The sequence below is a fragment of the Girardinichthys multiradiatus genome, chromosome 10 (assembly GCF_021462225.1).
Source record: "Girardinichthys multiradiatus isolate DD_20200921_A chromosome 10, DD_fGirMul_XY1, whole genome shotgun sequence".
NCBI classification, from domain to species: domain Eukaryota; kingdom Metazoa; phylum Chordata; class Actinopteri; order Cyprinodontiformes; family Goodeidae; genus Girardinichthys; species Girardinichthys multiradiatus.
In genome coordinates this window covers 35,788,812-35,809,095 of record NC_061803.1, presented here as the reverse complement: position 1 = coordinate 35,809,095, position 20,284 = coordinate 35,788,812, and the positions used below count along the sequence as shown (strand labels likewise).

Genomic DNA, 20,284 nt, shown 5'->3' with positions numbered 1-20,284 from the left:
GCAGGTTGCTTTGGATCTGTCTCTAGGAGCTCACCACATCTTCCTACTAGGATTTCTGCCCATTCCTCAAGGCTAAACTGCTCCAGCTTCTTCATGTTGGATGGTTTTTACTTGTGAACAGTGATCTTTAAGTCTAACCCCAGATTCTTAATTAGATTAGGTCTGGACTTTGACTTGGCCATTCCAACACATTTAAATTTTTACCCTTAAACAACTGGACTGTTGCTTTAGCAGTATGCTTCAGGTCATTATCCTGCTGGAAGGTGAACCTCTGTCTCAGCATCTTTTATATGTATTTTTCTCACTGTTTTGTGCAGATAAATTGCATAAAATAAGACATTAAAAGATTTAAATTACAGGTTGTAATGTAACAAAATGGGTAAAAAGCCAAGAGGGTTGTATGCTTTTGCAAGGCATGGTATGTTAGATATATCACCTTTTTGAATGCACTTATTTTCTGAACTTTGGGAATCATCTGGTGAAACAGACCAGTAGCACTGATATGGTCAAATCTCTTCAGTTTGTTTAAAAAGTGCTGATTTCTCCTGATGGTGCTAAATTTACACAGCAGCAAATGTTCCCCCAGCTTGATTCCTGGCATGGTTCTGAGAAGTTCTCCGTCTGAACCGTGCTGCCGCATCTCTCTGCAGGAGAGCCAAGTGCCCTGGTGGTCCTGGTGGAGGAGGAGCTGGTTGTCATTGACCTGCAGACAGAAGGCTGGCCAGTTATTCAAACACCTTACCTGGTTTCGCTCCACAGTTCAGCCATCACCTGCTCCCACCATGTGTCTGCCATTCCCCTTAAACTGTGGGAAAGGATCATTGCTGCTGGAGAGCTGCAGAATACTCACTATTCAAAAAAGGTTCTCATGCTACAGTAATTTTTATTCTTTCATGCATTTGAACGTATTGTGTTTTATTTATGTATAATTTCATACAGCATTGTGCTAAAATCCTGTCGCATCAATAATTTCTTCAAATTTTTTCCTAACCTAGACTTTTATGTAATCTTTTAAAGCCTATTAAGCAATAGATCTCTATTTTCTGATAAAAACTTGATTTGCATGCTGTATTCTACATGTAATCACATAATTTCTGCTTTAACACGATTGAGGTCATTTGTATTCCTGTTAGCCTTGGCCAATAACCGGAGGTCACAACCTGGCTCCCGATCCTCCACAAAGGGACCTGTTGCTCACAGGGTCGGTATTTATACCCCTTACACCTGTTCCACAAGTCCACCTTAAACTACTCCACGTCATTTTAACAGTATGTTCTCTATTGGTGCATGTAGACATGAGGATGGAACTGTACGTTTCTGGGATGCATCGGGAATTTGCCTGTATCCTCTCTACAAGCTGTCCACTGCTGCAGTTTTCCACGCAGATGCTGATCCCAACGACAACATGAGCCAAAGCGCAGAAGGAGAGTGGCCACCTTTCAGAAAGGTTGTGTGCTCTGCAATCTACATTTTCCGTCTTTGGTATCATAATGGAGTTTAAATCCAGTCTAAGGCTCAACTCCACTGCTGGACAGGGTTTTTATATGGACACCTTCAATGAAAGGGCTTCCATGTTGTGTTTAAAGAGTTGGTTTACATTCTACTCCTGTACAGCCGCTCTACAGGATCAGTTTATCAAGTTCATTTAGATACTTTAATGCATTTTGAGCAGTAATTTTTTTAGAGCATCATGACGTGTCATCTCTTTACAGGTTGGCTGCTTTGACCCCTACAGTGATGACCCAAGGCTTGGAATCCAGAAGATCCATCTGTGCAAATACAGTGGCTACCTTACTGTTGCTGGCACTGCAGGACAGGTGATTTTGTACCCGACATTGTTGTAATGTATTAAATATGTAACATGCTCCTGTCATATTTTAGATTATTGCTGTAAAGCTGCAGTCATTTAAGGCACTGCAGTGTGTTCATCAAAGGCCAAGGGTGCTGAGGAACATCCACCTACCCTTCTATGTTGGATGACACATCTGTCAGGGTTTATGTACATGATTACGCTGGACCTCTTCTTTTCTTTTTCTTCCGTTTGGAGTCGCCACATCTGTTCATCCTTCTGACCCAGTCTCTACCAACCTCCTCTGCCATGTGAACCCTCCCCATATTTTTGTTCACTACATCAATTTACATTCTTTATAGTCATCATCTTTTCTTCCTCTATAGCATCCTCCATATCCAGCATTCTTTTTTTCCATCCCTCTCATGCTTATATTCAATTCAATTCAGTTTTATTTATATAGCGCCAATTCACAACACATGTTGTCTCAAGGCACTTCACAAAAGTCAGGTTCATACATTCCAATTAATCGTAACCATTGAACAGTTCAGTCAGATTCAGTTATTTATCCAAATTGGATAAAAAGTTTTTCTATATAAGGAAACCCAGCTGATTGCATCCAGTCAGTGACTTGCAGCATTCACTCCTCCCGGATGAACATGTAGAGACAGTGGACAGTCACTGGTGTTGACTTTGCAGCAATCCCTCATACTGAGCATGCATGTAGCGACAGTGGAGAGGAAAAACTCCCTTTTAACAGGAAGAAACCTCCAGCAGAACCAGGCTCAGTGTGAGCGGCCATCTGCCACGACTGACTGGGGGTTAGAGAGAACAGAGCAGAGACACAAAAAGAACACAGAAGCACTGATCCAGGAGTACTTTCTATGGGAAGGAAAAGTAAATGTTAATGGATGTAGCTCCTTTAGTCGTTTCATCTAGAAAGAAAGAACAGATAAACTCTGAGCCAGTTTTCAATGTTAGAGTCTGGAAGAGAGCACATAGAGTTAGTCACAGTAAAGGCTCAGTCAATCGCCATGTCTAGGAGAGAGAAAGGGTTAAACACTAAAAGACAGGGCTATGTGGATCATTGGTAGAGGGTGAGCATTAAGTTGTTGCCAGCAGAAGCTCGGACGATGCCCCTCTCCAGAAAGGTGTCACAGGTAGACACAGAGTCAGGCCAGGTGTAGCTTCTAGGAAGAGAAAAGAGAGAACAAGGTTAAAAGCTGAAATAACAGCTAATAATGCAAAATTGGAAAGTAGTGTGAGAATGTAGCGAAGAGGGTGAAAGTGGTCATTTTGTCCTCCAGCAGCCTAAGCCTATAGCAGCATAACTACACAGATAGTTTCAGTTCAGATTATTTAGTTAAACGGCGCTTATTTACAACAATGTCGTCTCAAGGAACCCCACAAAGGGTCCCACTGATGGTCATTGTTATACTAAAAACCACAAGGATTGGGATACCTCTCTCTGTCAGACTGATTATAACCATTGGAAAAGAGGGGGTCACACAGGTAGCAGAAATGGAGGGTGTGTTTTCACCTCAACCATAACTGAGCCGGTTTAGGCTAAACCTGACTCTCCCAACAGGGAGGGAGGAAGGCTCCCTGGTAAACAGAGATAGTTCAGGATAAACTAAGCCACTCTAACTATAAGCTTTATCAAAAAGGAAAGTTTTAAACCTAGCCTTAAAAGTAGACAGGGTGTCTGCCTCATGGACTAAAACTGGGAGGTGGTTCCACAGGAGAGGAGCTCGATAACTAAAGGATCTGCCTCCCATTCTACTTCTAGAGACTCTAGGAACCACCAGTAAACCTGCAGTCTGAGAACGAAGTGCTCTGTTAGGAACATATGGACCAATCAGATCTCTGATGTATGATGGAGCTAGACCATTAAGGGCTTTATATGTGAGGAGGAGAATTTGAAATTCTATTCTAAATTTAACAGGGAGCCAATGAAGGGAAGCTAAAATAGGAGAAATATGATCTATCTTTTTAATTTTCACCAGAACTCTTGCTGCAGCATTTTGAATCAGCTGAAGGCTTTTAACTGCATTTTGTGGACATCCTGATAGTAAAGAATTACAATAGTCCAGCCTTGAAGTAACAAATGCATGGACTAGTTTTTCAGCGTCACTCCTGGATAGGATATTTCTAAATTTGGCAATGTTCTGGAGATGAAAGAAGGAAATCCTAGAAACCTGTTTAATATAGGATTTAAATGACATGTCCTGGTCAAAAATAACACCAAGGTTTTTTACTTTATTATCAGAGGTCAATTTAATGCCCTCCAGTTTAAGTGATTGACTAAGCAGTTTCTTTTTTAAAGACTCCGGTCCAAAGACAACAACTTCTGTCTTGTCTGAATTTAGAAGCAGAAAATTTAAAGTCATCCAAGTTTTTATATCTTCAAGACATGCTTGTAGTCCATCTAGTCTATTTAAAGATGATTTATCATTTACATGAACAAACTGGAATCTGTCAGACAGATAAGATTTAAACCAGCCTAGCGCTGTTCCCCTGATCCCTACAGCATATTCCAGCCTTTCTAAGAGAATATTATGGTCGACTGTATCAAATGCAGCACTGAGATCTAACAGAACCAGTACAGACACAAGTCCATTATCTGAGGCCATAAGAATATCGTTAGTGACTTTCAGCAGAGCTGTTTCAGTGCTATGATGAGCTCTGAAGCCTGACTGAAACTCTTCAAACAGGTCATTGCTGTATAAATGTTCACACATTTGATTAGCAACTATTTTCTCAAGAATTTTAGATAAAAATGGAAGATTGGATATAGGTCTGTAATTTATTAAGTCATCTTGATCAAGCGAAGGTTTCTTAAGTAAAGGTTTAATTACAGCTACCTTAAAAGCTTGTGGTACATATCCATTTACTAAGGATAAATTAGTCATATCTAAAATGGGGCTGGTAATCAGAGGGAACACTTCCTTAAATAATTTGGTTGGGATTGGGTCTAACATACAAGTTGAAGGTTTAGATGAAGCTAATATTTCTGATAACTCAGGAAGATCCACAGGATCAAAACAGTCCAAACACAAATCAGGTTCTACAGTTATTTCCAATGTTGTCTCACTTGCTGAGGATGAAGTAATCATCTTTGGGAGTATGTCAATGATTGTATTTTTAATAGAATCAATTTTATTTAAGAAGAATCCCATAAAGTCATGACTGCTAAGAGCTAAGGGAATGGATGGCTCAACAGAGCTATGACTCTGTGTAAGTTTAGCAACTGTACTAAAGAGAAACCTAGGATTATTCTTGTTATCTTCTATTAATGATGAGAAATAAGCTGTTCTAGCTTGTAGTGTCTTTTTATACAACAGTAAGCTATTTTTCCAGATTAAGTAGGAATCCTCTAGGTGTGTAGAGCGCCATTTTCAGGGTTATGAGAGAATATTGTTATGTCTTTACACTCGATGCCATATGTCAGCACAAGGTCCACAGAATGAAGACAAAGGTGGGTAGGTTTGTTAATGTTTTGAGCAAAGCCAATTGAGTCTAAGATAGCATTAAACGCTATATTTAGGCTATCACTTTCAGCGTCAACATAAATGTTAAAATCCCCCACTATAATAAATTTATCTGTATTTAACACTAAATCAGATAAAAGGTCTGAAAACTGATCTAAAAATTGAGAATAAGGGTCTGGTGGACGGTACAAAACAACAAACAGAAGTGGTTTTAGTGCTTTGCAATTTGGATGAGGAAAACTAAGGATTAAATATTCAAAAGAGTTGTAGCTATTAATTGTTCTGGGACTAATCAATAAATCCGACTGAAAGATGGTTGCTATTCCTCCTCCTCGCCCAGGATTTCAAGGAATGTGAAAATTTAAATAATTAGTAGGAGTTGACTCATTTATAGTAACATAATCCTCTTGCTGCAGCCAGGTTTCTGTGAGGCAAAATAAATCAATCTGATTGTCACAAATCAGGTCACTAACTAGCAATGTCTTTAAAGAGAGAGATCTTATGTTCAGTAAGCCAGATTTAATTGTTTTATTTTTCTTTTAGGTCTGAGTTGTTTATTTTTATTAGATTTTCCTGATTTCCTCCCTTTAGATTATTTTTTAATCTATTCAATTTTGGCCGTGGGCGAGACACTGTCTTAATAGGGTAATCGGTGGGTAGCAGTACAGAAGCTGCAGAGAGGAGTGTTAAACTACGACCCTGCTTCCTGGTCTGAACCTTGGGTTGTCAGAAGTTTGGAGAACTAATAAATTCGGCCAAATTCCTTGAAAGAACAGCTGCTCCATCCAAAGTGGGATGGATGCCGTCTCTCCGGACCAGACCAGGTTTTCCCCAAAATGTTCGCCAATTATCAATGTAGCCCACATCGTTTTCTGGACACCACCTAGACAACCAGCAGTTGAATGACAGCATGCGGCTAAACATGTCGTCACTGGTCAGATTGGGGAGGGGACCAGAGAAAATTACGGAGTCCGACATTGTTTTAGCAAACTTACACACCGAAGCAACACTAACTTTTGTGACCTCCGATTGACGTAACCGGGTGTCATTACCGCCAGCGTGAATAACAATCTTACTGTATTAACGCTGATCCTTAGTCAGCAGTTTCAGGTAGGATTTGATGTTGCCCTTTCTGGCCCCTGGCAGACATTTGACTATGGTCACTGGTGTCTCTAGTGCCACATTTCTGACTATCTAATCCATCTCAGCCATGCCTCTCCAGCATTATCTCCAAACTGCTCAAACTAACCTGCCACTTAAATACAATTATGTCTAATTCTGTCCATTTTGGTCCATCACAATGAAGAAAGGTCTTGGAGCAGATCCTGGGATTCATCACAACAGCATCTAGAACAAATCTGTCACTTCACACCTCACCACTGTCTCACTGTCCTTGTATGTGTCCTGCTCGACCCTGTTCCCTGCCTCTCGTGACTTTATCACACAGTACCACACATTGTCTTCACATGCTTTCACAAGATCCACAAAGAGATATATAGCAGCTCATCTGACCTTCTATTTACTTCTCCATCACAACTCCTAAAGCCAAACTCTGATCTGTAGATCTTTCTCAGCTGGAAACCATACTGCTGGTCACTGATCCAACTCTTCTTAACTAGGCTTGGGCAGGTCACTGGTATTTGGGTTAACCATAGATTTAGAAAGTAATGGTTTCAGATTTACCAAAACACTTTAATCAAACTTTTCAGACCTTCACAGGTATGCCATTTAGACAAACTATGTTTTTTATACTTCATAGCTTCCATCTTTTCCTTCTTACAAATTCACAGTGTCCATCTGTCCTCCTTTCTCATTTTTCTTAGCCTTAAACACTCATCTGCTGCACATCTCTCCTGCACCGTCCATCAATCACCAAGTGTGCTTGTTTTTTTTCCTCTATCAAGTTGATTCACAAAACATGTTCCTGGCAGTTTACTTCCTAACCTTTGCTACATTTTTCCAGTCATTTCCAGTCATCAGTAACTGTTCCCTGCTAGCTTTTCTCAGGTCTTTTCAGGTTCATTTTTTCCACCCACCCTCGCTATATATATCAGTCTTCTGCAGACAAGTCCTGATACTTGACGCAGGATATTCCTTTGTCCTTGATGTAATCTTTGGACACCCTGTCATTGAAAGGTCCACACCTCACCTCATGTACAGAACACTAACACCTTCCTGCTGTCTTTCCTTAACTCTGCACTGGTGGTCCTAGCACTTGCTAGATGTTCTTAGGTGCCATAAAGCTTTCTCCACTCGGACAGAACCAGTCTTCTTAAAATTCTTGGTTTTGTTTAAATGGTTGATTTTATTGTTGCCCTGCGATGGACTGGCGACCTGTCCAGGGTGTACCCTGCCTCTCGCCCATAGACTGCTGGAGATAGGCACCAGCTTCCCCGCGACCCACTATGGAATAAGCGGTAGAAAATGACTGACTGGTTGATTTTATCTGACTATGAAACTGTGTTGATTCAAAGTGATGACATCTCATGTTTCCTTGGAGGTAGCCTCTGTCAACTAAAGAATAGAAATAAATGCAGTTGCCTAAAGGCACCTCTCTGTCTCTGATATTATCAGAAGGACATCAGCTGCTCTGCTCTGACCTTGTTGCTGGCAGGGCTGAAACTTCTGTTGTGTTACTGGTTTTATTGTTTTTTAACTTCGCTACCTTTGCAGTTTCATCTGATCTGCAAACTGACGCAATAAAATCTGAGGGAAAGCAAAGTGATCATACAGTTCTGTGAAAAACTGTTTGCTCCCTTACAGAATGCTTCTGTTTTTTGCTTTTTTTGTCAGACTTAAATATTTCAGATGATCAAACAAATTTAAATGCTTGATAAAGATAACCTGATCAAATACAAAATGCATTTTTTGAATGATGATTTTGTTCATTAAGGGAAAAAACTAGTGCCCCATGCCCCCTTGGTAAAACATAAGTTAGCTGTAATTAAACTTTTTCTAGAAAGCCTGAGCTTAAATTCTTAAGCCGAACCCAATCCTGATTATTACCTGACCTGCACCTATAATAAATAATTTAAATAGAAACTCTCTGAAGCTAAAACTTCTCAAAAAGCAACATATCCTCTAAAAATTTCACTAGATCGCTTAGACTAGAAAAACAAATTGAATTTACATTTATCACCCTGGTAACCGTTACAAAGCCATTTCTAAGGCCATCACATCAAAGTGAGAACCACGATCCACCACTGGAGAAAACATGCAGCAGTGTTGAACCTTCCCAGGGGAGGCCGGTCAACCAAAATTACTCTAAAAGATCATTGACGATTCAACCAGGAGGTCACGAAACAACAAGCATCTAAAGCACTGAAGTCCTCACATCACTCAGTAAGGTCAGAGTTCAAGATTCAACAATAAAAGAGACAAAAATAGCTTCCATTGCAGAACGAGCTGCAAGAGACCATTTCCTCAACCAGGTTGTCATTCTGAAAACCCAACAGTCCCAGAAAAACACTATATATACATATTTACTAGGAAAAACAATGTTTTGTAAAATATATTTAAAATCTCTATACTAGAGCTGAAACAATTAATCAGATTATTTGTGATTAATCGGTTATTGAAATAATCTTCAACTAATTTAGTAATCAAATAATCATTAAGTGAAGTATACAGACTCTAAAACATGCCATTTGCTGAAAGAGCAACTCACTCAGAGCAGTAATTAATAAAATTGTCCAAAATAAATATCCATTTTGCATTTTAGATGTAAAACCTTCTTTGTCTGTAAATATGCTCTATCCAGAACTCCTCAAGTGGCCTAGCTTTAGATTCACCTGGTTCATATTCTGTAAAAAAAAAAAAAAAATCTCCTATTAAGCACTTTTTTTATCGATTTATTAATTGCTTAATTGAAAAAATAGTCAACAGATTAATCGGTTATCAAAATAATAATTAATTACCACCCTAGTTTGAACAGTGAGGGCTTAAACTTGGCCAATGAACCTGATTCTGCTTGTGAGTTTCAGGTCCAAAACACTGCTAACCAAAAAGAACATAAGGGCACATTAACCAAAATACATCTTGATGATCACCAAGACTTTGGGCAAATATTTAGTGGACTGAGGAGACAATGTTGGAACCTTTTGGAAGGTGTGTCCTGTTGCATCTGATGTCATTCTGACAGTCAAACATGGTGGACGACTTGCCATAATTTACTAAATCTTCCAGAGAATCCTGCAGGAGAAGGTCGAGTTGAGTTCAGGACCTTGGTTCTGAAGCAGGACACTGGACAAGCACAGTAGCAAGGCCACCTCTGAATGACTCAAAAAACCAAAATGAAGTTTTGGAGTGGCCTAGCCAAAGTCTAGTCTTAAATCCAACACAGATCCTGTGGTATTAAACCCTCCAGGAGTCTGCTGAGTTGAAACATTTCTACCAAGGAGAATAGGAAGAAATTCCACAGTGGTGATGTTGAAGACTCGTTGAAAAGTATCACAAACTCTTACTGTTAATGCTGCCAAGGGTGGCACAACTATGAATCAGGTTTAGGGTGCTATTATTTTTTCACATAGAACCAGGTTGGTAGGGTTAGGTTTTTTTCTTTATTTAATGAAATCGTTCGTTCGTTCGTCGTCTTCCGCTTATCCAGGACCGGGTCGCAGGGGCAGCAGACTCAGCAGAGACGCCCAGACGTCCCTCTCTCCAGACACCTCCTCCAGCTCCTCCAGGGGGAACCCAAGGCGTTCCCAGGCCAGCCGAGAGACATAGTCCCTCCAGCGTGTCCTGGGCCTCCTCCCGGTGGGACGTGCCTGGAACACCTCCCGAGGAAGGCGTCCAGGAGGCATCCGGTATAGATGCCCGAGCCACCTCAACTGGCTCCTCTCAATGTGGAGGAGCAGCGGCTCTACTCCGAGCTCCTCCCGGATGGCCGAGCTCCTCACCCTATCTCTAAGGGAGTGGGCCACCCTACGGAGGAAGCTCATTTCAGCCGCTTGTATCCGTGATCTCGTTCTTTTGGTCATGACCCAAAGTTCATGGCCATAGGTGAGGGTAGGAACGTAGACCGACCAGTAAATTGAGAGCTTTGCTTTTCGGCTCAGCTCTCTCTTCACCACAATGGACCGGCACAGCGCCCCTATTACTGTGGCAGCCGCACCGATCCGTCTGTCGATATCCCGCTCCATTCTTCCCTCACTCGTGAACAAGACCCCGAGATACTTAAACTCCTCCACTTGAGGCAGGAACTCCCCTCCAACCTGAAGAGGACAAGCCACCCTTTTCCGGTCGAGTACCATGGCCTCGGACTTGGAGGAGCTGATCCTCATCCCAGCCGCTTCACACTCGGCTGCGAACCGCCACAGCGCATGCTGTAGGTGATGAAAGAGTCCAACCCCGAGTCCCCAGCCTCTGTTTCCACCACGGAATGCGTGATGGCAGGATTGAGGAGATCCTCGAAGTACTCCTTCCACCGCCCGATAATGTCCTCAGTCGAGGTCAGCAGTCTCCCGCCCCCACTATAAACAGTGTTGGCAAAGCACTGCTTCCCCCTCCTGAGGCGCCGGACGGTTTGCCAGAATCGCTTCGAGGCCAACCGGTAGTCCTTCTCCATGGCCTCACCGAACTCTTCCCGGGCCCGCGTTTGTGCCTCTGCCACAGCCCGGGCCGCAGCACGCTTGGCCTCACGGTACCTGTCAGCCGCCTCAGGAGTCCCACAAGCCAACCACAGCCGATAGGACTCCTTCTTCAGCTTAACAGCATCCCTTACTGCCGGTGTCCACCACCGGGTTCTGGGATTGCCGCCACGACAGGCACCGCAGACCTTACGGCCGCAGCTATGGGCAGCAGCATCGGCAATAGATGCGGAGAACATGGTCCACTCGGACTCTATGTCTCCAACATCCCCCGGGATCTGGTCGAAGCTCTCCCGGAGGTGGGAGTTGAATACATCCCTGGCCGAGGGCTCCGCCAGGCGTTCCCAGCAGACCCTCACTATGCGCTTGGGCCTGCCAAGTCTGTCTGGCTTTCTCCTCCTCCAGCAGATCCAACTCACCACCAGGTGATGATCAGTGGACAGCTCAGCCCCTCTCTTCACCCGAGTGTCCAAAACATGCGGCCGAAGGTCTGATGATACGACAACAAAGTCGATCATCGACCTCCTGCCTAGGGTGTCCTGGTGCCAAGTGCACTGATGGACACCCTTATGTTTGAACATGGTGTTCGTTATGGACAATCCGTGACTAACACAGAAGTCCAATAACAAAACACCACTCGGATTCAGATCGGGGAGGCCATTCCTCCCGATCACGCCTCTCCAGGTGTCACTGTCATTCCCCACGTGGGCGTTGAAGTCCCCCAGCAGAATAATGGAGTCCCCGGGAGGGGCACTATCCAGCACCCCCGACAGGGACGCCAAGAAGGCAGGGTACTCTGCACTACCACTCGGCCCGTAGGCTGAAATGATAGTCAGAGACCTCTCCCCAACCCGAAGGCGCAGGGATACAACCCTCTCATCCACTGGGGTAAACCCCAACACGAGACGGCTGAGCTTGGGGGCAACAAGCAAACCCACACCAGCCCGCCGCCTCTCCCCGTGGGCCACTCCAGAGTAGAAGAGAGTCCAACCCCTCTCAAGGAGATGGGTTCCAGAGCCCACGCTGTGCGTGGAGGCGAGCCCGACTATTTCTAGTCGATATCTCTCGACCTCCCGCACAAGCTCAGGCTCCTTCCCCCCTAGCGAGGTGACATTCCATGTCCCTAGAGCCAGCCTAAAAATCCGGGGATCGGGCCGTTGAGGTCTCCACCTTCGTCCGCCACCCAATCCTCTTTGCACCGGTCCCTCACGGTTCCCCCTGCAAGTGGTGGGCCCACTGGGGGATGGCCTCGCGTCTCTCGTTCGGGCTTGGCCCGGCCGGGTCCCGCGAGGAGCAACCCGGCCACCAGGCGCTCTCCGACGAGTCCCGACCCCAGGCCTGGCTCCAGGGTGGGACCCCGGCTCCGCCGTACCGGGCGACATCACGTGCCTCGATATTGTGTTCTTTATGAGGGGTTCTTGAACCATTCTTTGTCTGACCCATCACCTAGAACCTGTTTGCCATGGGAGACCCTACCAGGGGCATTTAGGCCCCAGACAACATAGCCTCTAGGATCATTTGAGCACTCAAACCCCTCCACCACGTTAAGGTGACGGTTCAAGGAGGGGTTTAATGAAATCATCATTTAAAAATCTACTTTTTTGATTTATTCCGGTATTCTGGTCTTTAAAGTTCATCAGGGGAGATTGCATCAGAGTCCAGATTAAATGCAGTCTTCTGGTTACCATGGAAACCTTTTTACTAATTGGTGTTCTGTGATCTGCTGCACCTGCCTCTACTGTACTCTAATTGAATGGAAAGGAACTGTGTGTAATTTGATTTTGAATCTTCCAGTGTTTGGTTGAGTTGTGTCACCATGATTTTGACTGATTTTGACAAAAAATATCCTGTAGATAGTTGTGTATAAATATGTCATATTTTATCCTGTATAGTGGCTCGAGATGACCTGTTGCAGGAAGTGGGGTCAACTTGATTTAATCTGAGGCTAATAAAAATGTTTGAGGTATTTGAAACACCTGCATAAGGAACTAAGGGTGCCCAACCAGGGTCGACTGGATCTATTTCTTATCATGTACACCAGTGATATTTAAATAAACACATTTTCTGTGTCTTTTGTGGTTTTAGATTCTGATGCTGGAGCTGAACGATGAGGCAGCAGAGCAGACAGTGGAGGCTAAAGTTGTGGATTTGTTGCAGGGACAAGAGGGATTCCGCTGGAAGGTAAAACAGTCACACCAACCATTTACACATTGAAGTGATTTCTCACCGTCTGATAATGATGTTTTATGTCAGTTAGGACTCTGTTAAGTATTTCTATTTGCTAAATTGCCTCCTCCTGTTGGTCGTGTTATGCTAAGCTGACTCAGTTTACATCTTTTTATTTAATTTAGTCCCAAATGTACGACAATCTGGGCCTTTTTCTCAGATTTTCCTCTTCCATTTTCTCCATCAAACTTAATGTAAACAAGAGCATGTTGTGCAACTGCAATAAGTGTCCCTCTGAAACAATGACTGCTGAGCAATATAAACATGTAATAAACTGAGTCAGAAATGTTTTTTAATAGAATCAATTGAGGAACAGTTGCCATCTTCGCTGGGCTGCTTTACTGTTCTTAAACCCAAGGTGTGTTACATCAGTTTACTGCCTCTTGTCTTCCAGGGCCACACTCAGCTGGATGTTCGTGTAGAGTCGGTGCTTTTCCCTGCAGGATTCCAGCCTTTCACTGTGGTCCAGTGCCATCCTCCTGCCGTGGTCACCGCCCTCACTCTGCACTCGGAGTGGAAGCTGGTAGCGTTTGGGACCAGCCATGGCTTTGGCGTGTATGATTACCTACAGAAGAACAATGTTCTTGTCAAGTAAGTTCAAGAAAGATGGGTGAAGGAGGATATTGGATCTCCATTAGTTGCGTCTTTTTTCCAGACATCAACTTGGACAGGATATTTTTGGGGGCAGCCAGTCTTCTTTTCGCTACTTGGTTCTAGCCCTCCTCAGACTGTTATGGGAAGATTTCCCTCTTTCTGACCCCCTGACCCACAGAAAGCAGAACACAAAGTCCCCTCCTCAGGGTTCAGGGCTTGAAGAGATCAGATTTCCATTGTTGTTAAAGATGGATACTGCTGGACTTTATAATGTAATATCAGATATTCTCAGTGAAGCTACAAGCTGCCAAAACAGCAGTTTTTATTTATTTATTATTTATTTATTTATTTTTGCCTCAAATGTATCTGCCAGCTGGTCGCATAGGCCAGTTGAGCTTTGGACAAGATTATCCTTACGGGGCTGTGGCCGCTTAATTTGATTCCTTCTAAGGGTGACAATTTGAGTCAGATGGTTGAAATGTGAACTTGGGTCTTTTAATGGGACAATGAGCCCATGTCAGATCTTTTTGGAAAGCATCTAGTATGTAAAGGGCTGGTTTGTTTAAAAGGATTAGAGGGGGAAATGCGTGTTAGACACACAACCGAATTTAGCAGGTTGATAAAGAATGAAGAGGTTTGTCATTTTCATTGTAGGAACACTTCAGCTACAGTTTATGTGCTCAGAATGGTTCTGTTTGTTTTTCTGGGCACACTTCATTGACCCTCTCCATCTATCCTTCATTTACCTCATTCAAGAACCTCTAAGCAGGAAAGTCGAGGTGTAGATGAACGGCGCCCCCTACAGTCAATTATGATGTGCACAGAATAGGGTGGTTGCTTTAATTGTAAAATGTCTTTTGTTTCTTTAAGCTGGATATTGCTTTTTTTAATATTCTAAATAAAAAAAAATGAAACCAAATGATTTTTTTCTCTTTCTCATATTTGCTCTTATTTGAATTTTACATTTTGTATTTGCTTTTTTCCCATCTTTTTTGCCAGTTTTACAAATCAAATGAAGATACCAATGTTCTTAAAGCAGATGTAGTTGTTATAAATCATTTGCACTTATTAAAGAAAACTTAGGTCAAATAGACCTGGCCTAAGTTGACCCGGAAGCTCAAAAAGGAGTGGAATGGTGCTCTGCTGTTAGTGCAAATAACCTATAAATTATACTACCAATAATTTGGTTCAAGGGGAGTCTTTTGCTTTGTACCCAGTATGTAGTTATGAAATAAAGAATGTGCAGGAACCCCGTCAAATAGTTGGAAAACATACGGGTTAGATTTATCCGTCTCTCTAATTCAATTCAGTTTTATTTATATAGCGCCAATTCACAACACATGTTGTCTCAAGGCATTTCACAACAGTCAGGTTCATACATTCCAATTAATCGTAACCATTGAACAGTGCAGTCAGATTCAGTTATTTATTCAAATTGGATAAAAAGTTTTTCTATCTAAGGAAACCCAGCAGATTGCATCCAGTCAGTGACTTGCAGCATTCACTCCTCCTGGATGAACATGTAGAGACTGTGGACAGTCACTAGTGTTGACTTTGCAGCAATCCCTCATACTGAGCATGCATGTAGCGACAGTGGAGAGGAAAAACTCCCTTTTAACAGGACGAAACCTCCAGCAGAACCAGAACCAGGCTCAGTGTGAGCGGCCATCTGCCACGACCGACTGGGGGTTCTCTATATCGCCCTCAAGTGTGATTGTGGTTCTTTGTTCATTAAGTTCCTCCATTTTCCTGTGGTGGACTTTTCACTAGTCAAGAGTGTAGCTGCTGACCTTTATATTAATTTATTAATTGTTTTCATATTATTAGCAGTGTTATGTTCAGTGTATTCCTTTTGGTTATTGCTTCTCTTATTGTTCGTTAATGTAATTACAGATGCACATTAAACCCCAGTGACCAGCTGGCAATGGAGGGTCCTCTGTCAAGGGTGAAGAGCATAAAGAAGTCCCTGCGACAGTCTTTCAGAAGAATCCGACGCAGCAGAGTTTCTCTGAGAAAACATCACATCAGCAGTACTGCCAAGGTAGCGTCATGCATGCCAACACTATTTTACTTTATTCTGCGTTTATTTGTTTTTTTGCTCATGACCGGGATTTGTTCCTCAACAGATTCAGGAGGCAAATGCTCGTTTGGAGGCTGAACTGGCTGAGATGGAGCTGGCTCCTGTCCAGAGAAAGATCGAAGCTCGCTCCTCAGACGACTCCTTCACTGGCCTTGTACGAACTCTATACTTTGCTGACACCTTCCTTTCAGACAGTAAGTCTTAAGGCCAGACACGCTTAAATTAAACTCACTTATTTATTTATTTAAAAAATTGCTGCTTCTGCATCTGTTTCTCTGTAATCCTGTTCAGAGAAGATGGGATGGAGAGGTTAGTGCGCTAAACAAAACTCTGTGACAACACATGTGATTGGTCAGAAAGTCACTAGTCTAGCATCGGGAGACTCGTACTCGTCGTCTTCCACTGCATCCGGGTCCCGGGGGCAGCAGACTCAGTAGAGACATTTAGACTTCCCTCTCCCCAAATACCTGCTCCAGCTTGTCTGGGGGGGAGCCCAAGGCATTCCCAGGCCAGCCAAGAGTCATAGTCCCTCCAGCATGTCCTGGGCGGTCCCCTGGACCTCCTCCCGGTGGGATGTGCCTGGAACATCTCCAGGAGGGATCCGCTATAGATGCCCGAGCCACCTCAACTGGCTCCTCTCGATGTGAAGGCTTTCTCCTCTTCCAGCGGATCCAACTCACCACCAGGTGGTGATCAGTGGAGAGCACAGCCGCTCTCTTCACCCGAGTGTCCAAAACATGCGGCCGAAGGTCTGAAGACACAACAACAAAGTTGATCATTGACTTCCTGCCTGGGGTGTCAAGTGCACTGAGGAACACCCTTATGCTTGAACATGGTGTTCATTATGGACAATCCGTGACTAGCACAGAAGTCCAATAACGAAACACCACTCGGATTCAGATTGGGGAGGCCATTCCTCCCGATCACGCCTCTCCAAATGTCAGTCATTTCCCACATGGGCATTGAAGTCCCCCACCAGAATAACAGAGGGTGCCAAGGAGGCTGGGTACTCTGCAGCTCCGCTTGCCCCGTAGACAGAGACTTGTCCCAGACCCGAAGGCGCAGGGATGCAACCCTCTCATCCACTGGGGTAAACCCCAACACGAGACAGCTGAGCTGGAGGGGAACTAGCAAACCCACTCCCAGCTCTCCCCTCTCTCCCCACGGGCCACTCCAAAGTAGTAGATAGTCCAGCCTCTCTCGGGTTCCAAGGCCCACAGTGTGCGTGGAGGCGAGCCCGACTATTTGTAGTCGATATCTCTCAACCTCCTGCACAAGCTCAGGCTCCTTCCCCCTAGTGAGGTGACATTCCACGTCCCTAGATCCAGCTTAAGCATCCAGAGAACGGGCAGTCGAGGACTCCCCCTTTGTCTGCTGCCCAATCCTCTATGCACCGGTCCCTCATGGTTCCCCCTGCAAGTGGTGGGCCCACTGGGGAATGACGTCGTTTCTTCCCAGAAACGACCTCCTTGGCCCGGCCGGGTCTCACAAGGAGCAACCCGGCCACCAGCTGCTCTCTGACGAGTCCCGATCCCAGACCAGACAACATAGCCTTTAGGATCATTCGAGCACTCACACCCCTCCATCATGTTAAGGTGGCGGTTCAAGGAGGGAGACTGTAGGAAGTACATTTTTTTTAGTCTGATATTTGAATGCAGGCTGCATCTGTCTTGCTACTGAAGAGAAGTCCTGGGGAGGAGAATTTCTAGTTTCCCCTCGGGGATCAATAAAGTATCTTTGAATTTGAATTGAATTGAATTGAATGATTGAGGAGAATGGATTGGCAGGAATTAGATGCAGTAGGGTTTTTTTAAGTATGTTTTAAGATGTGTTTATTTTCTTGTAGGTTCACACAATACCCCCTCCCTGTGGGCGGGGACTAACGGTGGATGTGTGTTTGCATACATTCTCTACCTCCCTCCTGTAGAACGCAGAGCAGATGAACCAGTCACTGCACAGCCCGGTGAGTCCGAGAGTGTTTTTACAGAACCATGAGAACTCTGTTCTCTTTCCTCTGTCTGTGTAATCATTATCTGGTTAATTTCAGCCAAGGAAATCCAGCTGATGCACCGTGCCCCTGTGGTTGGGATCGTGGTTCTGGATGGTCATGGGGCTCCTCTCCCTGAGCCGCTAGAGATGGCTCATGACCTGGCTCGCTCACCTGACATGCATGGCTCACACCATGTGTTGGTCATCTCTGAGGAGCAGTTTAAGGTCAGAGGCGAGCACAGCGCACACACTTAAAACTGTGCAGTGTTTTTTAATTAGACCATGTGAAGAGAAGGGAAATGGAAAGCTGTGTAACTATGCTACCTTTAAGATGTGACACAGTAAAATCATGTCTGATTTTAGAGTGAAGGAGAACATTATCATTCAGTGTGTGCAGAGCCAGAAACCTTGAGATAAGCCACGGGCAGGTTTCTCCACAGAGTGCTTTTCTCCAACCTTTTGCCAAAACAACATCTTGAATGTGTCCTAATATTACTAGCTTAAAAACTTAAAGTTATGCATATAACTACTGTTCCCTGAAGGAGAGTAACGAAGTACAACACATGAGTATGGGATATCACGCCCTGGGTGTCCTGGCTGAAGCCACCTCTAATCACGCCTCCTAGGCAAATGATGTGATGACGACAGGTGACAGGCCCCGCCTGCACTATATACCTGTCCGTCCACATCGTCAGTTCGATAGCCGCTATTCACCGAGCCCAGCGGGGCAGCAATGTGTTGTACTTCGTTACTCTCCTTCAGGGAACAGTAGTTATATGCATAACTTTACGTTCCCTTTCAGTCGATTCACTCAGTACAACACATGAGTATGGGACATATATAAACGCCCCGCAGAGCAGCCATCAAACCTGGTTCATACACTGCATACTAGTGCAGCACTTCAGACCCAGCAGAAAGAACAGAGTGAGCCACAGAAGGGGTTGTCACATCCAAACGATAAAACTTTACAAATGTGTGCGGCAAAGACCAGCTGGCTGCAGCACAAATGTCACTCATGGGCACCCCTCTAAATAGGGCCCAGGAGGTCGCTATGCCCCTAGTGGAGTGAGCCCTCACACCACGTGGCATTGGGAGACCCCTGTTGCTGTAAGCCAGAGAAATAGCCTCCACAATCCAGTGGGAGAGTCTTTGTCTGGACAGAGCTTTCCCCCTTGCTGGGTTAGCAATACACACAAACAGTTGATCACATAACCTCACAGACTGAGTACGGTCAATGTAACTACGCAGTGCACGTAAAGGGCACAGGAAGTGTAACCTCCTTTGTTCCTCAGATGCAAAAGGAGGTGGACAAAAACTCGAAAGCTCCATAGTCATGGAGCTGTAGTCCGAAGGTATAACCTTAGGAAGATAAGCTGCATTGGGTCGCAAGGTGACCTTGGAACCATCAGGTGAAAAGTGTATGCAGGTAGGATTTACAGACAAAGCATGGAGGTCTCCAACTCGCTTTGCAGTTGTCAGAGCAAGAAGCAGAGCAAGCTTATATGAAAGGAACTTCACATCTACTGACTCCAAAGGTTCAAATGGAGGGTCACAAAGAGCTTCTAGTACCAATGTGAGATCCCAGGAAGGAAAACTGGGTTTAATCACAGGTCTGAGTCTACGAACCCCCTTTAAGAAGCGTACAGCCAGAGGATGAGCACCTGGTGTGACTCCATTAAAACCAATATGGCAGGCAGAAATGGCAGCCAAGTAGACCTTAATTGTGGAAAAGGAAAGACCTTTATCCAGCAGATCCTGTAAAAACGTTAAAACTTCCACCATAGAGCACTGAAATGGAACAATGTGCTTGTCCTCACACCACTGCTCAAAAGCTCTCCATTTATAAGCGTATAAGCCTCTAGTGAAGGATGCTCTTGCATTCTGGATTGTTGCCACCACATCAGGGGGGAGGCCTTTGGCTAACAAGCTGGACTTCTCAGCAGGTAAGCATGCAGCTTCCACATCTCTGGTTGTGGATGAAATATCTCCCCCCCCTGCCTGAGTGAGGAGATCCCGGCAAACGGGGAGTTGCCACGGCTCTGCTGCCAGCAGGCTGATTATCTCGGAATACCATGACTTTGCAGGCCAACGGGGTGCTACCAAAATTAGGGACAGACCCTGTTTGCGCACCCTCTCTAGTACAGGTAGTATCATTTCCACTGGGGGGAATGCATACAGGAGTACATTGGGCCATGGATGGGCCAGGGCATTCACTCCCAGCGGAGCATCCTGATCTGTTATGGAAAAGAACAGAGGACAGTGGGTGTTGGCTCTGGTGGCAAAAAGATCTACTGCTGCTGTCCCAAACAGACACCATATTTGTGCCACCACGGAAGGGTGAAGCCTCCACTCTCTCACCCAGGTCCGCCTCTGGAGAGCAAATCTGCACCCAGATTCAGACGTCCCGGGACGTGAGTAGCTCTGATAGACAGAAAATGTATGCTGCACCACTGTAAGAGGGTGTGAGATAATTTCAGGAGAGGAAGTGAACGAGTCCCTCCCTGTCTGTTTTATTTATGAAATCACA

The 20,284-nt window shown here is 44.5% G+C and overlaps 1 protein-coding gene across 4 annotated transcripts in view; it reads left to right on the top strand.

The window, feature by feature from the left end:
• The window catches only part of llgl2 (LLGL scribble cell polarity complex component 2), a 52,698-nt gene that overhangs the window by 14,851 nt on the left and 17,563 nt on the right, over positions 1-20,284 (top strand). For all 4 annotated transcript variants that reach the window (XM_047377842.1, XM_047377840.1, XM_047377841.1 and 1 more), the window contains exons 11-20: positions 651-862; positions 1,134-1,201; positions 1,294-1,447; positions 1,713-1,817; positions 12,954-13,049; positions 13,489-13,685; positions 15,582-15,729; positions 15,815-15,962; positions 17,615-17,731; positions 17,816-17,982. In XM_047377842.1, the coding sequence (XP_047233798.1) occupies positions 651-862; positions 1,134-1,201; positions 1,294-1,447; positions 1,713-1,817; positions 12,954-13,049; positions 13,489-13,685; positions 15,582-15,729; positions 15,815-15,962; positions 17,615-17,731; positions 17,816-17,982 (1,412 nt within the window). The remainder of the gene's footprint in view (positions 1-650; positions 863-1,133; positions 1,202-1,293; positions 1,448-1,712; positions 1,818-12,953; positions 13,050-13,488; positions 13,686-15,581; positions 15,730-15,814; positions 15,963-17,614; positions 17,732-17,815; positions 17,983-20,284) is intronic.